Source organism: Neomonachus schauinslandi, chromosome 3, assembly GCF_002201575.2.
Source record: "Neomonachus schauinslandi chromosome 3, ASM220157v2, whole genome shotgun sequence".
NCBI lineage: Eukaryota > Metazoa > Chordata > Mammalia > Carnivora > Phocidae > Neomonachus > Neomonachus schauinslandi.
Window position 1 is genome coordinate 160,931,576 of NC_058405.1, and position 22,300 is coordinate 160,953,875.

At 35.7% G+C, this 22,300-nt stretch overlaps 1 protein-coding gene across 1 annotated transcript in view; it reads left to right on the forward strand.

Moving 5' to 3' along the window:
- Window positions 1-22,300, forward strand: part of NBEAL1 (neurobeachin like 1) — a 173,884-nt gene that overhangs the window by 101,271 nt on the left and 50,313 nt on the right. The window contains 3 exon segments of the mRNA XM_044913621.1: window positions 3,371-3,528; window positions 5,910-6,034; window positions 11,158-11,284. Coding sequence (XP_044769556.1) covers window positions 3,371-3,528; window positions 5,910-6,034; window positions 11,158-11,284 — 410 coding nt within the window.

Below are 22,300 nucleotides of genomic sequence, written 5' to 3' on the forward strand. Positions count from 1 at the left end.
TAGTGGACCAAATTCATATTTAGTAAAATGAAACTAAATGATCATATCCATAGATGTAGAAAAAGCATTTGACAAAATTCAACGTCCATTTTATGATCAAAGCTCTCAGCAAACTAGGAACAGAAATAGAATCTCTACAAAAATCCTACAACCAGCTTCATATTTAAAGATGGAAAACTGGGGTCACCTGGGTGGTACAGTCAGTTAAGCATCTCACTCTTAGTTTCCACTCAGGTCATGATCTCAGGGTCGTGGGATCAAGCCACGGCTCAGCACGGAGTCTGCTTAAGATTCTCTCTCCCTCTGCTCTTCCCACCCCCTGCGTTCTTGCTCTCTCTCTCAAATAAATAAATAAATCTTTAGGAGGAAAAAGATGGAAAACTGAGTGCTTTCTTTTAAAAAGAGAACTAGGTGAGAATGTCTACTCTCACCAGTCCTGTAGTCCCTGTTACACTGTAAGTCCTAGCAAATGCATTAAGAATAGAAAAAGAGGGGCTCCAGGGGCGCCTGGGTGGCTCAGTCGTTAAGCGTTTGCCTTTGGCTCAGGTCATGGTCCCAGGGTCCTGGGATCGAGCCCCGCATCGGGCTTCCTGCTCAGCGGGAAGCCTGCTTCTCCTTCTCCCACTCCCCCTGCTTGTGTTCCCTGTCTCGCTGTGTCCCTCTCTGTCAAATAGATAAATAAAATCTTAAAAAAAAAAAAAAAAAAGAAAAGAAAAAGAGGGGCTCCAGGGGGCTCAGTCTGTTAGCATCTGACTCTTGGTTTTCGCTCAGGTTGTGATCTCAGGGTCGTAGAATTGAGACCCATGTCAGGCTCAGCACAGAATCTGCTTGAGATTTACTTCTCCCTCTCCTTCTGCCCCTCCCCCTGCTTGCACCATGCTTTCTCTCTCTCCAATAAATAGATCTTTAAAAAAAAAAAAGAATAGAAAAAGAAATAGAAGTAATTTACCTTGGGAAGGAAGGAGTAAAACTATTTGCAGATAATATGATTATATAGATAATCCTAATGAATTTACCAAAAATCTCTTGTGATTAATGAGTTTAGCAACATTGCAGGACACGATCAATACACAAAATTTAATCATATTTCTATATACTAACAACGAACAATTGGAAACTGACATTTTGAAAAAGCACTGTTTACAATAACTGTAAAAAGAATAAAATACTCAGATACCAATCTAACAAAATATGTACAGGATCTAAAAACAAACATGAAACAAAGATGACCAAATAAAAATATATTTATTCCATAAAATGGTATAAAAAGAAACCTTTGTAATCTACCACTGTTAACATTTTGGTATATATCTTTCCTGACTTTTATGTATATATTTGGTTAAACCAAAATGGCAGTTTTCATTTGTAACTCCTTTTCTTAAAATGTACTGTGGGGGCGCCTGGGTGACTCAGTTAAGCATCTGCCTTCAGCTCAGTCATGATTCCAGGATCCTGGGATCGAGTCCTGCTTCGGCTCCGTGCTCAGTGGGGAGCCTCCTGCTCCCCCTGCTTGTGCTTGCTCACGCTCTCGCTTGCTCGCTCTCTGACAAATAAATAAAATCTTAAAAAAAAAAAACTTATATTGCCCTCATAGTTCTGTCAATTTCTATTCCAATCAACACTTTCTCTGTAACTTCACTCTTAGCTTTTCTAGAGAAATCTAACCTTAAAATACTCTTCTTGCTTGAACTTCGCCAACCGTGAAATTTATGTTTAATTTTATGGAGCTGTCATGACTTCTTCAGTTTTCTTAGCAATGATCTGTGTTAAATATTTGATAATCCCAAATCATTGATTTCCCAAAGTTCTAGTAATAATTATAATAATAACAGCTACATTTTATTGAGAGCTCACTACTTTTCTGGCACTGTATTAAGCACTTTAAATCTTAATCTTTTTTGATGACAGTTGTTTTCAACTTCATCTTAGAGATGAGGATACTAGGCCTCAGAGAATTAAGTAGCTTTGTACCCAGGCCTAACTCCAGAATTATATTCTTTTTTTTTTTTTAAGATTTTATTTATTTATCAGAGAGAGAGAGCAGGCACACAAGCTGGGGGTAGGGGCAGAGGGAAAGGGAGACGCAGGCTCCCTGCTGAGCCCAGCGCGGGGCTGATCCCAGGACCCCAAGATCAAGATCATGACCTGAGCCGAAGGCAGGCACTTAACCAGTTGAGCCCCTCAGGTGCCCCCAGAATTATGTTATATTCTTTTTTTTTTAAAGATTTTATTTATTTATCTGAGAATGAGAGCGAGAACACGAGAGGAGAGAGGGTCAGAAGCAGAAGCAGACTCCCCGCTGAGCAGGGAGCCCGATGCGAGACTCCATCCTGGGACTCCAGTATCATGACCTGAGCTGAAGGCAGTCGCTTAACCAACTGAGCCACCCAGGCGCCCCGAATTATGTTATATTCTTAACGACACTCTGCTGTACTACCTCTCTAAAAGATGTCTTTAACTGTTTTTGATGTAATTCGGTATTGATTTTTTGAAACAAATTAATACTGTTAATTTAGTTCCTGGTAGATGAATATCAGTGCGAGTCAGATAAGTCAGTCTTACCACTTGTCTTTTTGAAAGCTGTAAAACTTTAATTTCAAGGCTTAGAGTTGTATCTTGATAGAACCTATTATCAGGGTCTATTTTATCCTGAAAACTGGAAAAGTATATGAATTAATTTGCTAATAACTAGAATGTTATTCAGAGAGCAACAGTCCAAATGATGAAATTTTTCGTGATGAGAGATTCGCCCCTGTAGATTTCGTTTTTGGCATTGCCTTTCACGTCCCCAGTCGTAGTATGGATGTGGTTGCTCTTCCTTCTACTTTATTTAGGCTTGAGTCTCATTGCCTTAAACAGCAAAGGATCCCAAAGGAAGATCATTTTATTTGACTGTATGAGTTTTATAATTCTGAGTTTCAAAATCCTGTTTTGAGGTACATTACATTTTTGAAGTTCTTCACATGTTTATTGTTTAATTTTTTAAGTTATACAAAATACAGATAGGTTGTAGTTAGAATCATATGCTTCATTAAAGAAAGTTATTCAGGCGCCTAGGTGGCTCAGTTGGTTAAGCGACTGCCTTCGGCTCAGGTCATGATCCTGGAGTCCCTGGATGGAGTCCCACATTGGGCTCCCTGCTTGACAGGAGTCTGCTTCTCCCTCTGACCCTCCCCCCTCTCATGTGCTCTCTCTCATTCTCTCTCTCTCAAATAAATAAAATCTTTAAAAAAAAAAAAAAGTTATTCTAATGGAACAAGAAAATACTGTTGGTTACCAGCTTCTTTCCTTTTCTGCATGATTTTATTGGGTCAGATTTTTAAAATTATTTAAATATATGATTCAGTGCTATTATTTATTGCTGTTTCAGGAGTTTTTTGTGGAACCATTTAATAGAAAAGCCCGCCAAGAGAACTTGAGGTATAATAATACACTTAAACAACTTAGCAATCAACAGTTAATCACTCTGAGACGCTGGAAGGCAGTACAGCTCTATCTTACATCTGAAAGGGGACCTTGGGCTGAAAGGTAGGAGGATATTATTTATTAAATACCCTTTCTTCTTTAGAACTCTTGCCTAGAACTTTTTGAGCCAGTGACCTCTCCCATCCAATTTTTAAAACATTCAACTTACAAAAAAATAGCTTTTAATTAATTTGGTTGTCTTTTTATGAATTACAGGTCTGGGATGTTTAGAGCTTTGTATATATGTTTTTCACCATGGAATTGTTTCCCTTCCTTTTACCGTGTGATGTAGAATTAAGTCTTTTTTTTTTTTAATTTATTTTTATTTAAATTTTAGTTAGTGAACATACAGTGCAATATTGGTTTCTAAAGTAGAATTCAGTCTTGAATCTGTCTTCCTGATACTGCCTCTTTGAGCTAGAGTTAGTGATGTTATGTGTTTCAGTATTTTACAGTTTATTTACTTGATCCTAAATCACTTATGTTTTGCTGAATTATAATAATATGTATATAATAATGTAATATATAGCACATATATTACACTCCTTTTATTGTGGTAAAATACACATAAACTTTACCATTTTAGCCATTTAAAAATACACAATTTAGTAACATTAAGTACATTCATAATGTGCAATCATTACCACTGTCCAGCTTTAGAACATTTTCATTACTGCAAAAAGAAACCCTGGACCCATTTGGCAGTCATTCTCTATTCCTTTACCCAGCTTCTGGCAACCACCAATCCATTTTCTGTCTCAATGAATTTGCCTATTCTTGATATTTATATAAATGGAGTCATACAATATGTGGCCTTAACCCTTTCACTTAGCATTACGTTTTCATTATATTGTGGCATGTATCAGTACTTCTTTTTTAAAGGCCACATAATATTCCATTGTGTGGATATACCACATTTTGTCTATTCATTCATCAGATGATAGACATTTGGGTTGTTTTCTTTATGGCTATTGTAAATAGTACTGCTATGAACATTTGTGAACAAGTGTTTGTTTCAACATGTTTATTCCATTCTTTTTTTTTTTTTTTAAGATTTTATTTATTTGAGAGAGAGAGCATGAATGGGGTGAGGGGCAGAGGGAAAAGCAGGCTCTACCTTGAGCAGGGAGCCTGATGTGGGGCCTCGACTCCAGGATCATGACCTGAGCCAAAGGCAGACACTTAACTGACTGAGCCACCCAGGCACCCCTCAACATCTGTTTTGTAATTCTTTTAAGTATATACCTACAAGCAAAATTGCTAGGTCATGTGATAATCCAGTGTCTAACTTACTGAGGAATTGCCAGTTTTCCACAGCAACTGCAGCATTTAACATTCCCATTAGCCATTGTTTGCAGGTTCTAGTTTCTCCACAACCTTACCAGTACTTGTAAAATTTTTCCAGTTTTTTTATTATGACCATCCTAGTGGATGTGAAGTGGTATCTTATGATTTTGATTTGTATTTCCTAATGACGAGTGATGTTGAGTATCTTTTCACGTACTTGTTGGCCATTTGTATATCTTTTTTGAAGAAATGTCTATTCAAGTTCTTTGCTCACTTTTAAATTAGATTGTTTGACATTTTGTGGTTCAGTTGTAAGAGTTTTTTTTCTCAGTAATAGACCCTTATCAGATACATGATTTGTAAATATGTAGATTGTCTTTTCGCTTTTTTTTTTAAGATTTTTTTTAATTCATGAGAGACAGAGTGAGAGAGAAAGGCAGAGGGAGAAGCAGGCTCCCAAGGAGCAGGGAGCCCGATGCGGGACTCGATCCCAGGACCCTGAAATCATGAGCTGAGCCAAAGGCAGACGCTTAACCATCTGAGCCACCCAGGCGCCCTGTCTTTTCGCTTTCTTGATAGTAGCCTTTGGTATACAAAAATTTTTTAATTTCAAAGTCCAGTTTACCTCTTTTTTTCTTTTGTTGTTTATGTTTTTGGTGTAATATCTAAGAAACCATTCCCAAATCCAAGTTCACAGACTTACTCCTGTCTTTTCTTCTAAGAGTTTTAGCTCTTATGTTTAGATCAATTATATTCTCTTTATTTGTAGTAAAGTTATTTTGAACACTGTATTAGAATAAATTCATTGTATAGCTAGTTAAGAACTTCCATTGAACAGTTAAAGAGTAAAAGATATCAGCTGTAAGTGTGAAGATTTATGTTCAATTCTTATTTCTGATACCTGTAAACACCTTGGCATCTCAGGCAAATAATTTAGCCTTCTTAGGGTTCTTCATGTATAAACTGCAGCTATGCATATCCACACTGGTTTTCTTTTAGGGTCGTTTGGGTCAAATGACATGATGAATGTGACTGTTTTTATAAAATGGTGCTAAACAAATGTAAAATTCTTGATACTTTCTTACTCTATTTCATTCAACCAATCTTTGTAACTTCAAGCTAAGTAATTTTACTTGTTTACTTATGAAAATTCATAGGAAACAAAATCCAATTCACTGGAAACTAGCTAATGTAGAAAATTATTCCCGCATGAGACTTAAATTGGTGCCAAATTATAACTTCAAAACTCATGAAGACGCTAGCGCTCTCAGAGATAATCTAGGTGAGTTCCGATGCCTGTTTAATTATTTGTTGAAGATAGTGAGGGTATTGGTGGGTTGGTTATTGTTTTTATTAATTGTTTCGAAATTGCTTACTCATGAAGGAAGGGTGACACTTTATAATTATTTCGTTTTCAAAATGTTAAGATACTATTTACAAAGCTTTGTTGTACAGAAATTAGTTGATATTTAAATGGTTGTATATGTTAAATTCTGTTACCTTTGGCCTAAATCTAAGATGACTTCCTATATCAATTAATTGTAATTTTTCAAAGAAAAACATAATTTACAGTCATAAAATTGTACTGTAATTTATGTGCAGTGCACTGTCTCTTGTATCCATTATGGTACATTGAAACAGTGGTTCTTTTCCCTTAGTCTTCTGCTTACCAAGACTGAGGCTAATGTTAGATATATTTAGAATTCTTAGCAATCCTTTAGATCTTTGTTTTATAACCTGTTCTTTTTAGACCCTTAGTATCTTAGATGGGTTAATGCCTTTTTCTAGAGAAAAGTGCAAAAACACATAGCTTAGCAGTATTTCAAAACAGATTTTGAAGAGTCTCTACAACTCTTTAGGAAACCCTGCCTTTCTAACCATCTGAGTACATATCTCCCTTTTTGAAGACAGGTCTGTGAAATACCCAAAATATTGATTGTTGAGTCATTGGCAGTCATGTGTATACTACATTGCTTTATCATAGCCACCTTGTGTTCAATGACTAAGTTTTAGATGAAATTCAAGTACGAATTTTTAAATCTTTTTAAAGTTGCATTAATATATTGGCCAATACAGATGCCATAAATTAATCAAGAGTGCTACTATCTGTGATGCCTGCCATTTACAGTCTTACATCCTAAAATAAATCCGACACAGTAACTCATTTCCCTTAATGCAAAATAATGGCCCTACCCATGAAAGAAACTCTAAGAGTATCTTATATAGGAAGTCACTTGCATATAACTTGTTCTCCTTCTATGTATTTACTCCTTGAAATTTGACTATGCTTATCACTCAGCACATATCTTTGTTGAATGACTTGAATCTAATAATACTTAAAGAATAGTGTCCCCTATTTTTTCTTCTTTTTTACCAAGAAATCCCCCCCCAGGAAATTTCCTGTTCCTCTTCCTCTCCTCACCCCTTTATACAGGTACACACATATAATTTTATGTCCCTTCCTCTTGGTTTTAATTAAGTCTAGGAAAACTCATGTTCTTCCGTTTTATCATCTCTCAGTTTTTCTCCTTATCTAGTTTTCAAATATACCCCAAGTATAATAGTGACAATAAGATAGTGCAAAAGAAACAAAAATTCATACATTTTAAAGTGAAATTGGAAATAGTACAAAACTAGTGGCATCAATCTCTAAAGCTCTTTAAGTTTCCCTGAAGTATACTTCAGAATTAGCTGTAAAATGTTCTACCTACCTGAAAATACTTACAGACAAAAATAAGTAGAAAATTATTCCCGCATGAGACTTAAATTGGTGCCAAATTATAACTTCAAAACTCATGAAGACGCTAGTGCTTTTATTTTATTTGTAGTAAAATTATTTTATTTTGAATACTGTATTAGAATAAATTCATTGTATAGCTAGTTAAGAACTTCCATTGAACAAAGAGTAAAAGATATCAGCTCCTTATTTTTGTCTGTATTTTCATCACCTGCCAGAATTCATGGTATTTTAAAAATATTTTCTTATTTTGTTTTGTTTCACATACCCCAGTATGGCTTTGCAAGCATCCCATTGCAAATGTACAGAATAGTTTTTACATTGTGGGCTAAATTACAAAGTTAACCATTATCTGTAACATTTTTGATGGAAAATTCATTGTGAATTAAACAAGTGATTTGTGAAGTATCTTTTGGAACACAACCACTTAAAAATTATGGAATTTAAATAGTCAAAAAGTGTATTCTTAAATATATCATTAAAAATATTTGGTTTTAGGGGCGCCTGAGTGGCTCAGTCGTTAAGCGTCTGCCTTCGGCTCGGGTCATGATCCCAGGGTCCTGGGATTGAGCCCCACATCAGGCTCCCTGATCAGCGCGGCATCTGCTTCTCCCTCTCCCACCGCCCCTGCTTGTGTTCCTGCTCTCGCTGTCTCTCTCTCTGTCAAATAAATAAAATCTTAAAAAAAAAATTTTTTTTTAATTTGGTTTTAGAGGAAAAAAAATGTGTTTTTTTTTTTCGGTTTTAGAGAAATTTTTTTGCCCAAACTTCTTCATTAGAAATACTCTTTCCTGAGTATTTGCAACAACTTATTTTTAGTCCTTACACTGTTTCTATTGTCTCTGAACTTTGGTAGTAATTCTCCTCTATAAGTATACATTTTTTTCTAGCACTGGTGCTTAACCTCCTAGTTTTCTTCCAATTTTTAGTCTTCTTTTCTTGGACACCGTTTAAGTGATCATGTTCCTAGATCCATTCCTAGCCATCTTGCCTTTTACCTATGCTTTCTGTGAAGTGGTGGTTTCATGACTTCACCACTATATACATATATGAAATAATGCTTTCTCAACTGTATTTCTAATTCTTACCTGCCTTTTGAACTTTACACTGTTTCTAATTGCATGTCTGTCTGTTGGGATACCTCTTCCACAGAGGCTTCCATATAAAATTTCTGAAACTGAATTCATTATCTTTTCTCATTTGTCTACTCCTCACCCTAGACTGCTTTTCTTGTATCTTGGGTTGTAGTTTTATTTTCTCCATCTTTTAGTTACTCAGAATCATTAATATTAGCCATGAGTCTATCCTCATCCCTCCTAATCCCCTACACATAATAGCTTTTTAGGTACAATGTCCTCTTAATTCTCCCTTACATATCTTTTGAATGTTTTTCCTTATTCTCATTCCCTTTGCTGTTGCCATGGCTTAGCTTGGTGCTACCTTTTCCCAAACTTAACATAGTTTCCCAGCTGGCCTCTTTGCCTGATGTGTTTCCCATCCTCATTTTATTCACCAATCTTTCTTGAAAAAAAAGAAAGAAAAGATTTTATTTATTTATTTGAGAGAAAGAGAGTGTGCGAGCAGGGGGAGGGGCAGAGGGAGAGGGAGAAGCACACTCCCTGCTGAGCAGGGACCCCGATGCAGGACTCCATCCCAGGACCCTGGGATCATGACCTGAGCCGAAGGCAGATGCTTAACCAGCTGAGCCACCCAGGCACCCCTTATTCACCACACTCTTAATGGAGTAGTGTCATTCATCTACATAAAGTCTGTTTTCTATTTGTATCAGATTATCTAGATTCCTTATTTTCAGTTTTCATTGCATATTCTCATGTGCTTTAATTAAATGTTTAACAATAAATTTTGCCATATGAAATAAATTAGACCACATGAAGAAACATGTTCAGTAAAAATAGTTACTTGTTCTAGGAAAAGTGTGAGCCAGTACTTCTTAGGTATAGACAAGGGTGTGATCAAAGCAGATTTACATAGAAAAATGCAACTGTACATTACGTTGATTTATTTTTTTTATGTCTAAGCAATGAAACCATTTGAGAAACTAAGGGAGGATTTGTCATCTTTATAATGTTTTGTTACTTAGGGTTTTTTTGTTTTCTTCTTTTTTATTAGAGAGGGAGAGATGGAGGGGCAGAGGAAGAGAGAGAATCTTAACCAGGCTTCACACCCAGCACAGAGCCTGACTCAGGGCTCGACCTCACAACCCTGAGATCATGACCTGAGCTGAAACCAAGAGTCAGACATTTAACTGAAATAGCCACCCAGGCACCCCTATAATGTTTTGTTATTTGGTATGAATTATTTTTATTTCCCACAACTGAAATATCTTTATTCATAGTTACATACGTAAATTTTTCCCAGTCCTACCTATAAATTATGCAGTTATTTTTATTACTATTCTTATGTCACTCAGGTAATTGAGAGGTGAATGTATAATAATGATAGCTGCCATTTATTTTATACTTACTGTGATGTGATGTATCTCCATTTCACAGTTAAGAAAACAGATGCAGAGGGGTCACCTGGTTAATAAATGGCTGAACAGAATTCGAGTATAAGTTTACCACTTCACAGCCTTTGTTCTTCCCATTACACTAGCCCTGCCTTCTTATGAAATGTATAGTTTATAAAATGCATTACATTTATTGTGTATATTTGTATCCAGAATTACTTCTTAAATTTCATGTGCTCCAGAAAAAAAGAAACTTCAGCTCTTGGGTTATGTATTCTCTTCCAATTAAAGATAATTTGTCACCTTCTTTCTTAATATTTCTTTAGTACAAATACAAAGTAAAAATAGTTCTATTAAATTAATACAGTGAGAATAATTCTTTCTATAACTTTTTGGCATGCTTTAGAATTAAATTAGATTAAAGAGATTACTTGGCCCATTTTTAAATATAAATAATACCATCATTAAAATAGATAACATATTTTTAAAACATTTATTCCTTTTATTATACATGTAATAGTTTTTAAGATCACAAACAACCTAGATTATTTTAAATCATGTATAAAAACTTTTCTGTAGTGAGGAGCAGAGGGAGAGAGAGAGAATCCCAGGCACACTCCCCTCTGAGCACAGAGCCCTACACAGTGCTCAATCCCACAACCCCACCTGAGCTGAAAACAAGAGTCAGATGCAAAACCAACTTAGTCACTCAGGGGCCCAGTAAATTGCTTTTTTATGTTAGAAAACTTTATGTCCTTCTTAGTTTTTTTTCCAGTTTTATTAAGATATAATTGACATACAATACTGTGTAAGGTGTAGAGCATAATGACTTGAGATATGCACATATTGTAAAATGATTACAGTAATGTACAGTTAACCATCACATCACATAGTTACAAAATTTTTTTTCCCTTATGATGAGAACTTTTAGGATCTACTCTCTTAGCAACTTTCAAATATGCCATATAGCATTGTTAACTAGTCACCATGCACATTACATCCCCAATACCTCATTATCTTACACCTGGATGTTTATACCTTTTGACTCCCTTCACCCAATTCCCCTACCCTTCTCCTTTACTTAAAATACACATGATGATGATGATGATGATGTAATTAACAGTCAAAAATTACAGAAGGACTGTAATGAGGTTTTTTTTTACTGTGTTTAAAAGATATTTTGTATTTATTTAAACAGGCGTCCAACACTCACAGCCTTCCAGTGATTCATTGCTTTTGGAAGTAGTGAAACAAGTAAAAGTTAGCAATATGGAGGAGGATAAATTAGACCTTCCTGAAGAAGACTTAACAGCCAGAGGAAATATGTATGTATAAGTATTTGAAAGAATTAAAAATTATTTTGTTCTGAAAAATGGGATTATAAAATTGTGGAAGGTATTTGCTTATAATCTTAAGTACATTGACCTTTGAATAATAAAGGTTTGAACTGCATGGGCCCACTTATTTACACTTTTTTTCAATAAATACAGTATAGTACTGTAAATGTATATTCTCTTCTGAATAATTTTCTTAAAAATACTTTCTCTAGGTTACTTTAAGAATACAGTATGTATTAATTGACTGTGTATATTATTGGTAAGGCTTCTGGTCAATGATAGGCTATTAATAGTTAAATTTTTAGGGAGTCAGATTTATTCATGGATTTTTGACCACACAGGGTTCAGTGCCACTAACCCCTGCATTATTCAAGGGTCAACTCTATTTCCAGAATCCATCTGTTACTGCTGTATCAGCTGTTAGGTGTCTATCAGTATTAACAGAAAATATATTGATTTCCTTATCTCTCTTTTTTGTTATTATTCTCATCAATATAGGCTTTCATATGTTTTAACCCCAACAATAGTTTATTTTTTATTATATTTTTAAAATTTAAATTCAATTAATTAACATATAGTGTAGTATTAGTTTCAAAGGTAGAATTCAGAGATCCATCAGTGTTATATAATACACAGTGCTCATTACATCACGTGCCCTCCTTAATTGCCCATCACCCAGTTACATCATCCGCCCACTAACCTCCCCTCCAACACCCTCTGTTTGTTCCCTGTAGTTAAGAGTCTCTTAGGGTTTGCTTCCCTCTCTGTTTTTATCTTATTTTATTTTTCCTTCTCTTCCCCTATGTTCATCTGCCTTGTTTCTTAAATTCCACATATGAGTGAAATCATACAGTATTTGTCTTTCCCTGACTGACTTATTTCGCTTAGCATAATACTCTCTAGTTCCATCCGTGTCGTTGCAAATGACATTTTTTTTTTTTTTTTGATGGCTGAGTGGTATTCCATTCTCTATATATACCACATCTTCTTTCTCCATTCATCAGTGTTTTGGGGTTTTTTTTTAATTAATTTATTTTTTTTATTATGTTAGTTACCATACAGTACATCATTAGTTCCATCCATCAGTTGATGGACATCTGGGTTCTTTCCATAGTTTGGCTATTGTGGACATTGCTGCTATAAACATTGGGGTGCAGGTGCCCCTTTGGATCACTACATTTCTATCTTTGGGGTAAGTACCTAGTAGTGTAATTGCTGGGTTGTATGTAGCTCCATTTTCAGCTTTTTGAGGAACCTCCATACCATTTTCCACAGTGGCTGCACCAGTTTGCATTCCAACCAACAGTGTAGGAGGGTTCCTCTTTCTCCACATCTTTGCCAACATCTGTCATTTCCTGACGTAGCCATTCTGCCCAGTGTGAGGTGATACCTCATTGTGGTTTCGATTTGTATTTCTCTGATGCCAAGTGACGTTGAACACTTTTTCATGTGTCTTTTGGCCATTTGGATGTCTTCTTTGGAGAAATGTCTGTACTCCCCATTTCTTGATTGGATTATTTATTCTTCGGGTGTTGAATTTGATAAATTCTTTATAGGTTTTGGATACTAGCCCTTTATCTGATAAGAAATTTGCAAATATCTTTTCCCATTCTGTCTGTTGTCTTTTGGTTTTGTTTCCTTTGCTATGCAAAAGCTTTTTATCTTGATGAAGTCCCAATTTTCATTTTTGCCTTTGTTTCCCTTGCCTTTGGAGACCTGTCTAGCAAGAAGTTGCTGCGGCCAAGGTCACAGAGGTTGCTGCCTGTGTTCTCCTCTACGAATCTGATGGATTCCTGTCTCACATTTAGGTCTTTCTTCCATTTTGAATTTATTTTTGTGTGTGGTGTAAGAAAGTGGTCCAGTTTCATTCTTCTGCATGTGGCTGTCCTATTTTCCCAACACCATTTGTTGAAGAGACTGTCTTTTTCCCATTGGATATTCTTTCCTGCTTTGTCAAAGATGAGTTGACCATAGAGTTGAGGGTCCATTTCTGGGCTCTCTATTCTGTTCCATTGATCTTTGTGTCTGTTTTTGTGCCAGTACCATACTGTCTTGATGATTACAGCTGTGTAATAGAGCTTGAAGTCCAGAATTGTGATGTCACCAGCTTTGCTTTTCTTTTTCAACATTCTTTTGGCTATTTGGGGTCTTTCTGGTTCCATACAAATTTTAGGATTATTTGTTCCATTTCTTTGAAAAAAGTTGATGGTATTTTGGTAGGGATTGCTTTAAATGTGTAGATTGCTCTAGGTAGCATTGACATCTTCACAATATTTGTTCTTCCAATCCATGAACATGGAACATTTTTCCACTTCTTTGTGTTTTCCTCAGTTTCTTTCATGAGTATTATATAGTTTTCTGAGTACAGATTCTTTGCCTCTTTGGTTATATTTATTCCTAGGTATTTTATGGTTTTGGGTGTGATTGTAAATGGGATTGACTCCTTAATTTCTCTTTCTTCTGTCTTTTTGTTGGTGTATAGAAATGCAGCTGATTTCTGTGCATTGATTTTATATCCTGCCACTTACTGAATTCCTCCTGTATGAGTTCTAGCAATTTCGGGGTGGAGTCTTTGGGGTTTTCCACATAAAGTATCATACCATTAGCAAAAAGTGAGAGTTTGACTTCTTTGCTGATTCGGATGCCTTTTATATCTTTTTGTTGTCTGAGTGCTGAGGCTAGGACTTCTAGTACCATGTTGAATAGCAGTGGTGATAGTGGACATCCCTGCTGTGTTCCTGACCTTAGGGGGAAAGCTCTCAGTTTTTCCCCATTGAGTATGATATTTGCTGTGGGTTTTCATAGATGGCTTTTATGATACTGAGGTATGTACCCTCTATCCCTACACTGTAAAGAGTTTTAATCAAGAATGGATGCTGTACTTTGTCAGATGCTTTTTCTGCATCTACTGAGCGGATCATATGGTTCTTATCCTTTCTTTTATTAATGTATTGTATCACATTGATTGATTTGTGGATGTTGAACCAACCTTGCAGCCCAGGAATAAATCCCTCTTGGTCATGGTGAATAATCCTTTTAATGTACTGTTGGATCCTATTGGCTAGTATTTTGGTGAGAATTTTTACAACCATGTTCATCAGGGATATTGATCTGTAGTTCTCTTTTTTGATGGGATCTTTCTCTGGTTTGGGGATCAAAGTAATGCTGGCCTCATAAAATGAGTTTGGAAGTTTTCCTTCCATTTCTATTTTTTGGAACAGTTTCAGAAGAACAGGTATTAATTCTTCTTTAAATGTTTGGTAGAATTCCCCTGGGAAGACATTTGGCCCTGGGCTCTTGTTTGTTGGAAGATTTTTGATTACTTCCTCATTTCCTTAGTGGTCATGGGTCTGTTCAGATTTTCTATTTCTTCCTGGTTCAGTTTTGTTAGTTTATACATCTCTAGGAATGCATCCATTTCTTCCAGATTATCTGATTTGCTGGCATATAGTTGCTTATAATATGTTCTTTTAACTGTATTTCTTTGGTGTTTGTTGTGATCTCTCCTCTTTCATTCATGATTTTATTTATTTGGGTTCTTTCTCTTTTCTTTTTGATACATCTGGCCAGGGGGTTATCAATCTTATTAATTCTTTCAAAGTATTACTATATACTTTCCTCTTAGGACCGCCTTTGCTGCATCCCAAAGATTCTGAACAGTTGTGTTTTCATTTCCATTTGTTTCCATGAATTTTTTTAATTCTTCTTTAATTTCCTGGTTGACCCATTCATTCTTTAATGTGGTGCTCTTTAGCTTCCATGTATTTGAGTTCTTTCCAACTTTCCTCTTGTGACTGAGTTCTAGTTTCAAAGCATTGTGGTCCGAAAATATGCAGGGAATGATCCCAATCTTTTGGTACCAGTTGAGACCTGATTTGTGACCCAGGATGTGATTTTTTTCTGGAGAATGTTCCATGGGCACTAGAGAAGAATGGGTATCCTGTTGCTTTGGGATGAAATGTTCTGAATATATCTGTGAAGTTCCTCTGGTCCAGTGTTTCATTTAAAGCCTTTATTTCTGTTTTGATCTTTTGCTTAGATGATCTATCCATTTCAGTGAGGGGGGTGTTAAAGTCCCCTATTATTGTCGATGTCTTTTTTTGTGAGGCTAGGACTTCTAATACTGTGTTGAATAACAGTGGTGATAGTGGACATCCCTGTCATGTTCCTGACCTTAGGAGAAAAGCTCTCAGTATTTCCCCATTGAGAATGATATTTACTGTGGGGTTTTTGCATATGGCTTTTATGATACTGAGGTATGTACCCTCTATCCCTACACTGTAAAGAGTTTTAGTCAAGAATGGATGCTGTACTTTGTCAAATGTTTTTTCTGCATCTATTGAAAGTATCATATGGTTCTTGTTCTTTCTTTTATTAATGTAATGTATCACATTGATTTGCAGATGTTGAACCACCCTTGCAGCCCAGGAATAAATCCCACTTGGTTGTGGTGAATAATCCTTTTAATGTACTGTTGGATCCTATTGGCTGGTGTCTTGTTGAGAATTCCTTGTTCATCAGGGATATTGGTTTGTAATTCTCCTTATTTGTCGGGGTCTCTGTCTGGCTTTGGCATCAAGGTAATGGTGGCCTCATAGAAAGAGTTTGGAAGTTTCCTTCCATTTCTATTCTTTTGAAACAGCTTCAGAGGAATAGATATTAATTTTTCTTAAATGGTAGGATTCCCCTAGGAAGCCATGTGGCCCTGGGCTCTTGTTTGTTGGGAGATTTTTGATTCCTTCTTCAGTTTCCTTGCTGGTTATGGGTCTGTTTAGGTTTTCTATTTCTTCCAGTTTCAGTTTTGGTAGTTCATACGTCTCTAGGAATGCATCCATTTCTTCCAGATTGTCTAATTTGTTGTCATATGATTGATCATAATCTCTTATAATTGTTTGTATTTTTTGGTGTTGGTTGTGATCTCTCCTCTTTCATTCATGATTTTATTTATTTGGGTCCTTTCTCTTTTCTTTTTGATAAGTCTGGCCAGGGGTTTATTGATCTTACTAATTCTTAACCACCTCCTAGTTTCGTTATCTGTTGTACTGTTCTTTTGGTTTCTGTTTCATTGATTTCTGCTTTAATTTTCATTAATTCTCTTCTCATGCTGGGTTTAGGCTTTATTTGCTGTTCTTTCTCCAGCTCCTTTAGGTGTAGTGTTAGGTTGTGTATTTGAGACCTTTCTTGTTTCTTGAGAAAGGCTTGTATTTCCCTCTTAGGACTGCCTTTGCTGCATCCCAAAGATTTTGAACAGTTATATTTTCATTTTCATTTGTTTCCATTAATTTTTAAAATTCTTTAATTGCCTGGTTGACCCATTCATTCTTTAGTAGGATGCTTTAACCTCCACGTATTTGAGCCCTTTCCAAATTTCCTCTTGTGATTGAATTGAAGTTTGACAGCATTGTGACCCAAAAATATGCAGGAAATGATCCCAGTCTTTTGGCACTGGTTGAGACCTGTTTTGTGACCCAGGATGTGATCTATTCTGGAGAATGTTCCATGGGCACTAGAGAAGAATGTGTATTCTCTTGCGTTAGGATGGAATGCTCTGAATATATTTGTGAAGTCCATCTCGTCCAGTGTGTCATTCAAAGCCCTTGTTTCTTTGTTGATCTTCTGCTTAGATGATCTGCCCATTGCAGTAAGTGGGGTGTTTAAGTCCCCTACTATTATTGTATTTATTTAATTTTGTTATTAATTGACTTATATAATTGGCTGCTCCCATGTTAGGGGCATAAATATTTACAATTGTTAGATCTTCTTGTTGGATAGACCCTTTAATTATGATATAGTGTCCTTCGTCATCTCTTAGTACAGTCTTTGGTTTAAAATCTAATTTGTCTGATATAAGGAGTGCTTCCCCAGCTTTCTTTTGATGTTCATTAGCATGATAAATGGTTTTCCATCCCCTCATTTTCAATCTGGGTTGTCTTTGGGTCTAAAATGAGTCTCTTGCAGACAGCATATTGATGGGTTTTGCTTTTTTATCCAATATGATAGCCTGTGTCTTTTGATTCGGGGCATTTAGCCCATTTACATTCAAAGTAACTGTTGAAAGATATGAATTTAGTGTCATTGTATTACCTATAAAGTCACTGTTTCTGGATATTGTCTGGTTCTGTGTTACTTTTGGGCTCTGTCTTTGCTTAAAGGATGCCCTTTAATATTTCTTGCAGGGCTGGTTTAGTGATCACAAGTTCTTTTAGTTTCTGTTTGTCCTGGAAGCTTTTTATCTCCTTCTGTTTTGAATGATAGTTTTGTTGGATAAAGTATTCTTGGCTGCATATTTTTTTCATTTAGCATCCTGAATATATCATGCCAGTCCTTTCTAGCCTGCCGGGTGTCTGTGGATAGGTCTGCTGCCAGTCTAATGTTTCTACCCTTGTAGGTTTATTTTATTTTATTTTAATTTATTTGGGTTTGTCATTTATTAGTTTTTAAAATTATGTTCAATTAGCCACTGTATAACACATCATTCATTAATTGTGTATATCACCCAGTGCTCTACCCTTGTAAGTTATGGACCTCTTGTCCCTAGGTCCTTTCAGGATTTTCTCTTTGTCTCTGAGTTTTGCAAGGTTCACTATTATATGTTGGGGTGTTGACCTATTTTTATTGATTTAGAGGGGTATTCTCTGTGCCTCCTGGACTTGAATGTCTGTTTCCTTCCCCAGATTAGGGAAGTTCTCAGCCATAATTTGTTCCAATATACCTTCTGCCCCTACCCCGTCTTTTTCTGGGATCCCATTTATTCTAATATTGTTTCGCTCCTTGGTATTGCTTATCTCTCAAATTCTCCCCTCATGATCCAGTTGTTTCTCTTTTTCTCAGCTTCTTTATTCTCCATCATTTTGTCTCCTATATCACTAAATCTCCCTTCTGCCTCATTTATCCTAGCAATTAAAGCTTCCATTTTTTATTGCATTTCATTAAGGGCCTTTTTGTTTTCGACTTGGTTAGTTTGGTTCTTTTATTTCTCCAGAAAGGGATTTTCTAGTGTCTTCTTTGCTTTTTTGAAGCCCAGCTAGTATCTTTATAATCATTATTCTGAAGTCTAGTTCCAACATCTCACTTATGTCCATACTGATTAGGTCCCTGGCAGTCAGTACTGCCTCTTGTTCTCTTTTTTGAGCTCAGTTTTTCCATCTTGTCATTCTTGCAGAAAGTGGTCACTTTTCTCTTTGTAAAATTGCCACAATTCTCTTTTTAGATCTCTGGTTGAGTTCAGACGTGTTCAGAATGATTTAGTAGCTATCTAGCTGAATTCCTGGGACCAGACAAAAATTAAGTTCTCCTACTCCTCCGCCATCTTGTTTCCCAACAATACAGTTTAATAGTTACTGTTTTATGCGTTTGTCTAAATTAGTTAAGGGAAGATAATTACCATACTTATATACTTTGTTTCTTTGTGAACATTCAGATTACATCTGGTGTCATCTCCTTTCAGCCTGAAGGACTTCTTTTGTTTTCTTATAAGGAAGGTCTGATAGCCACAGATTCTCTCAGTCTTTGTTATCTTTGGAAGTCTTTGTTTTTGCTTTCATTTTGGATTCTTTTTAAAAAATAGAGTTCTGTTTTTTGAAAATTAAGATTCGTATAATATAAAATTTACTATGTTAAAGTGTACTGTTCCATGGGTTTTAGTATATTCACAGAGTGAACATTACCACTAATTCCAGAACATGTCCATCATTCTGAAAGGAAATCTTATGCTTTTTAGTAGTCACTCCCAATTTTCCCCTTTGTACATCCCCTGGAAACCACTAATCTGCTTTCCATCTTTATTGGATTTGCCTGTTTTCTACATTTCATTTATTTCTTAAAATAGGTGGCCTTTTGTGTCCTCATTTCATTCAGGATAATGTTTCCAAGGTTCATTCATATACCACTTTTGTTTATTCATCAATTGATGGACATATAGTTATTTCTACTTTTTGGCTTTTATAAATAATACTTCATGAATATTCATGTACAAATCTTTGTGTCAACATATGTTTTCAGTTATATTGGGTATATACCTAGGAATGAATTTGTTAGGCATATAGTAATTCTATGTTTATTTAAGGAATTATAAAATTGTTTTCACAATGACTACACCATTTAACATTCTGGGGTTTAAATTTTTCCACATCTACCCCAACTTTTGTATTCTGTGTGTTTACTTATTATACTGATTTTAAATGGTACCTTGTGATTTTAATTTGCATTTTCCTAATGTCCAATGATGCTGAGCATCTTTTCATGTACTTACTTACTGTTTATATATCTTTTTATATATTTATAAATATATAAATATTTATGCAGATACTTTGCTCATTTTTAATTGGGTTATCTTTTAGTTATTAAGTTATAACAGTTCTTTATTCTATATACAAATGCCTTATCAGATGTATGATTTGCGAAAATGTTCTCCCTTGAATGTGTTTTCCTTCATTTCGTTGATGCACAAAAGTTTTACATTTTCTAGGAGTTTTATATATTGTCTCTTACATTTAGGTCTTTGATCCATTTTTAGTTAATTTTTATATGTGGTATGATGTGGGAGTCCACATTCATTCTTTTTTTTTTTTTATTTGGAAGATTTTATTTATTTATTTGACAGAGAGAGAGGTAGCAAGAGCAGGAACACAAGCAGGGGGAGTGGGAGAGCGAGAAGCAGGCTTCCCGCCGAGCAGGGAGCCCGATGTGGGACTCGATCCCAGGACCCTGGGATCATGACCTGAGCCGAAGGCAGATGCTTAACGACTGAGCCACCCAGGCGCCCCACATTCATTCTTTTTTTATGTGATTATCCAGTTGCCTGAGAACTGTTACTTTCTTTTTTAACGGATAGTTTTGTTGGATATACAATTCTTAGTGGACAAGTTTATTTTTTTCCTTTCAGCATTTTGACTATGTTATACCACTACCTTTTAGTGTCCTGTATTGTTGTATATTTTGTCCATGCCTTTCAACACCTTGGCTTTATGTCCATATGTAGATCTCTTTGGATATTCATAAGATCTTCCTGATTGTGTAGATTATTATTATTATTATTATTTGGGAAGTTGTCAGGCATTATTTCTTCAAATATATATGTTTGGCTCTTTTTCTCTGTCTTCTTCTGGGAGTCCCTTTATAAAACATTTTGTTTCCCATGATGATAACCCTTTGAGGTGTTTTCATCCTGCTTTGTGTGCTTCAGATTGGACAGTTTGTTTTGAACTGTCGCCAAGAGACCTGGGTCTTTCTTCTGCAAGTTCAGATATGCTGTTGTGTCCTTCTGGTGAATTTTTCATTTAGTTATCATGCTTTTTGATTCAACGATTTTCCTTGTGCTTCTTTTTTTACAGATATGTATGTAATTTCTATCTCTTAATTGACAATCTCTATTTGACTAGGCTTTGTTGCCATAATGCACTTTAGTTCTTTAAACATAGTTTCGTTTAGTTCTTTTAATGTATTTATGATAGCTACTTTACAGTCTTTGTCTGCTAAGTTGAACATCTGTGGTCCCCCAACAACAGTTTCTTTTTACTGCTTTTGTCTTTATGGCCCATACTTTACGGTTTCATAATTTTTGTGAAAACTGTGCATTTTAGATAGTAAATTGTAACCACTCTGGTTTCTGATCCCCTTCCTTGATGGTGGTTATTGTGGTGGTATTTTTGTTTAGCGACTTTCCTGGACTAATTCTGTGGAGTATATCTTACCTGCTGCCTGTTGGCAGTGATGTCTGTACTCATGGAATGGGTTTTTGTTTTACTTTGTTTTGTGTTTAAACAAAAAGTCTTTTTTTTTTAAAAAAAGGCTGGCCTTTTAAAGTTAGTATAGCTTGGTGGTCAGCCAGTAATCAGTTAGTTGGTTGTATTTAAACCCCTTGTTCCAGAAGACTGCCATTCTTTGCCAGTGGAACTATGTGTGCTTTAGGGAATGTGTTCAAATTTCATGATTTACACATCTGCCCTGACTTTTACTTTCTCTGATAAAGCCTCACCTTCAGCCAAAAATGAGTAGTTAAGACCCAAATATGTAATTTATTCTGAACATCACTTTTTTATGGATTATAAGCTACACTTAGCATATATTTCTTTGGAACTGAATTTTAGTATTACAAATTGACCAGGTTCAATAGTATACTTTGTTAGCATAAACAGGTTCATATAATTTTGATAATTTTTAAGATTTCCTTGATAATTTTCAGGAACTGGGTAGGGTTAATTATATAGGGTGCTATCTTTGGTAGATTATTTAGTCAGCCTTTTAAAACGAATTTTTTTTTTTTTTACTTTAATGACTAGTGAATTCAGTGAATATGTCAGTCTCATTAATTACAAACTAAAAAACCAAACCCTTTCTTTTATAAAATATAAATAACCTTCAGACTATTTGCTCTTTTAAGTCACTTATATCTCTATTTCATCACTGTAAATATTGGAATTTCACTGTTTAGGAAAACATTCTTAATTTTTAATATTTTTTTTACAGCTTAGCTTTAAGTCGTGGGTTGCAATATCACCAATTAGGCTGGTGATACTTCTAGAGCTTCCTCCTGGAACTCCACTGGGGGGAAAAATTGGACTTAGTCATTGCTGTCCTGGAAATGGGGCAGATGTGAAATACCTAGGACCAGGAAGCAGCTGGCTTGAAAGATTTACTTGAATAGCATTCTGTGAGTGGTAGGAGTTCCCATTTCTATATCTGGCAGTCAGAATCACCTAGACCACTAGAAGACACACCCTTCCCAGTTATCTTCCCCAATAAAAATAAAGTATAACAGTTCTCTTAATATAAGGTGGCTTCACTCTAAGTAATAATTGCAATAGTAGGTCTTTGTATCATCCCCAGTCCTACTGTTAGGGAAATTACCTAGATTTAGTTACTCTTGAAAAGTCTTATTTTAGGGTGCCTGGGTGGCTCAGTTGGTTAAGCGACTGCCTTTGGCTCGGGTCATGATCTCAGGGTCCTGGGATCAAGCCCCACATTGGGCTCCCTGCTCGGCGGGAAGCCTGCTTCTCCCTCTCC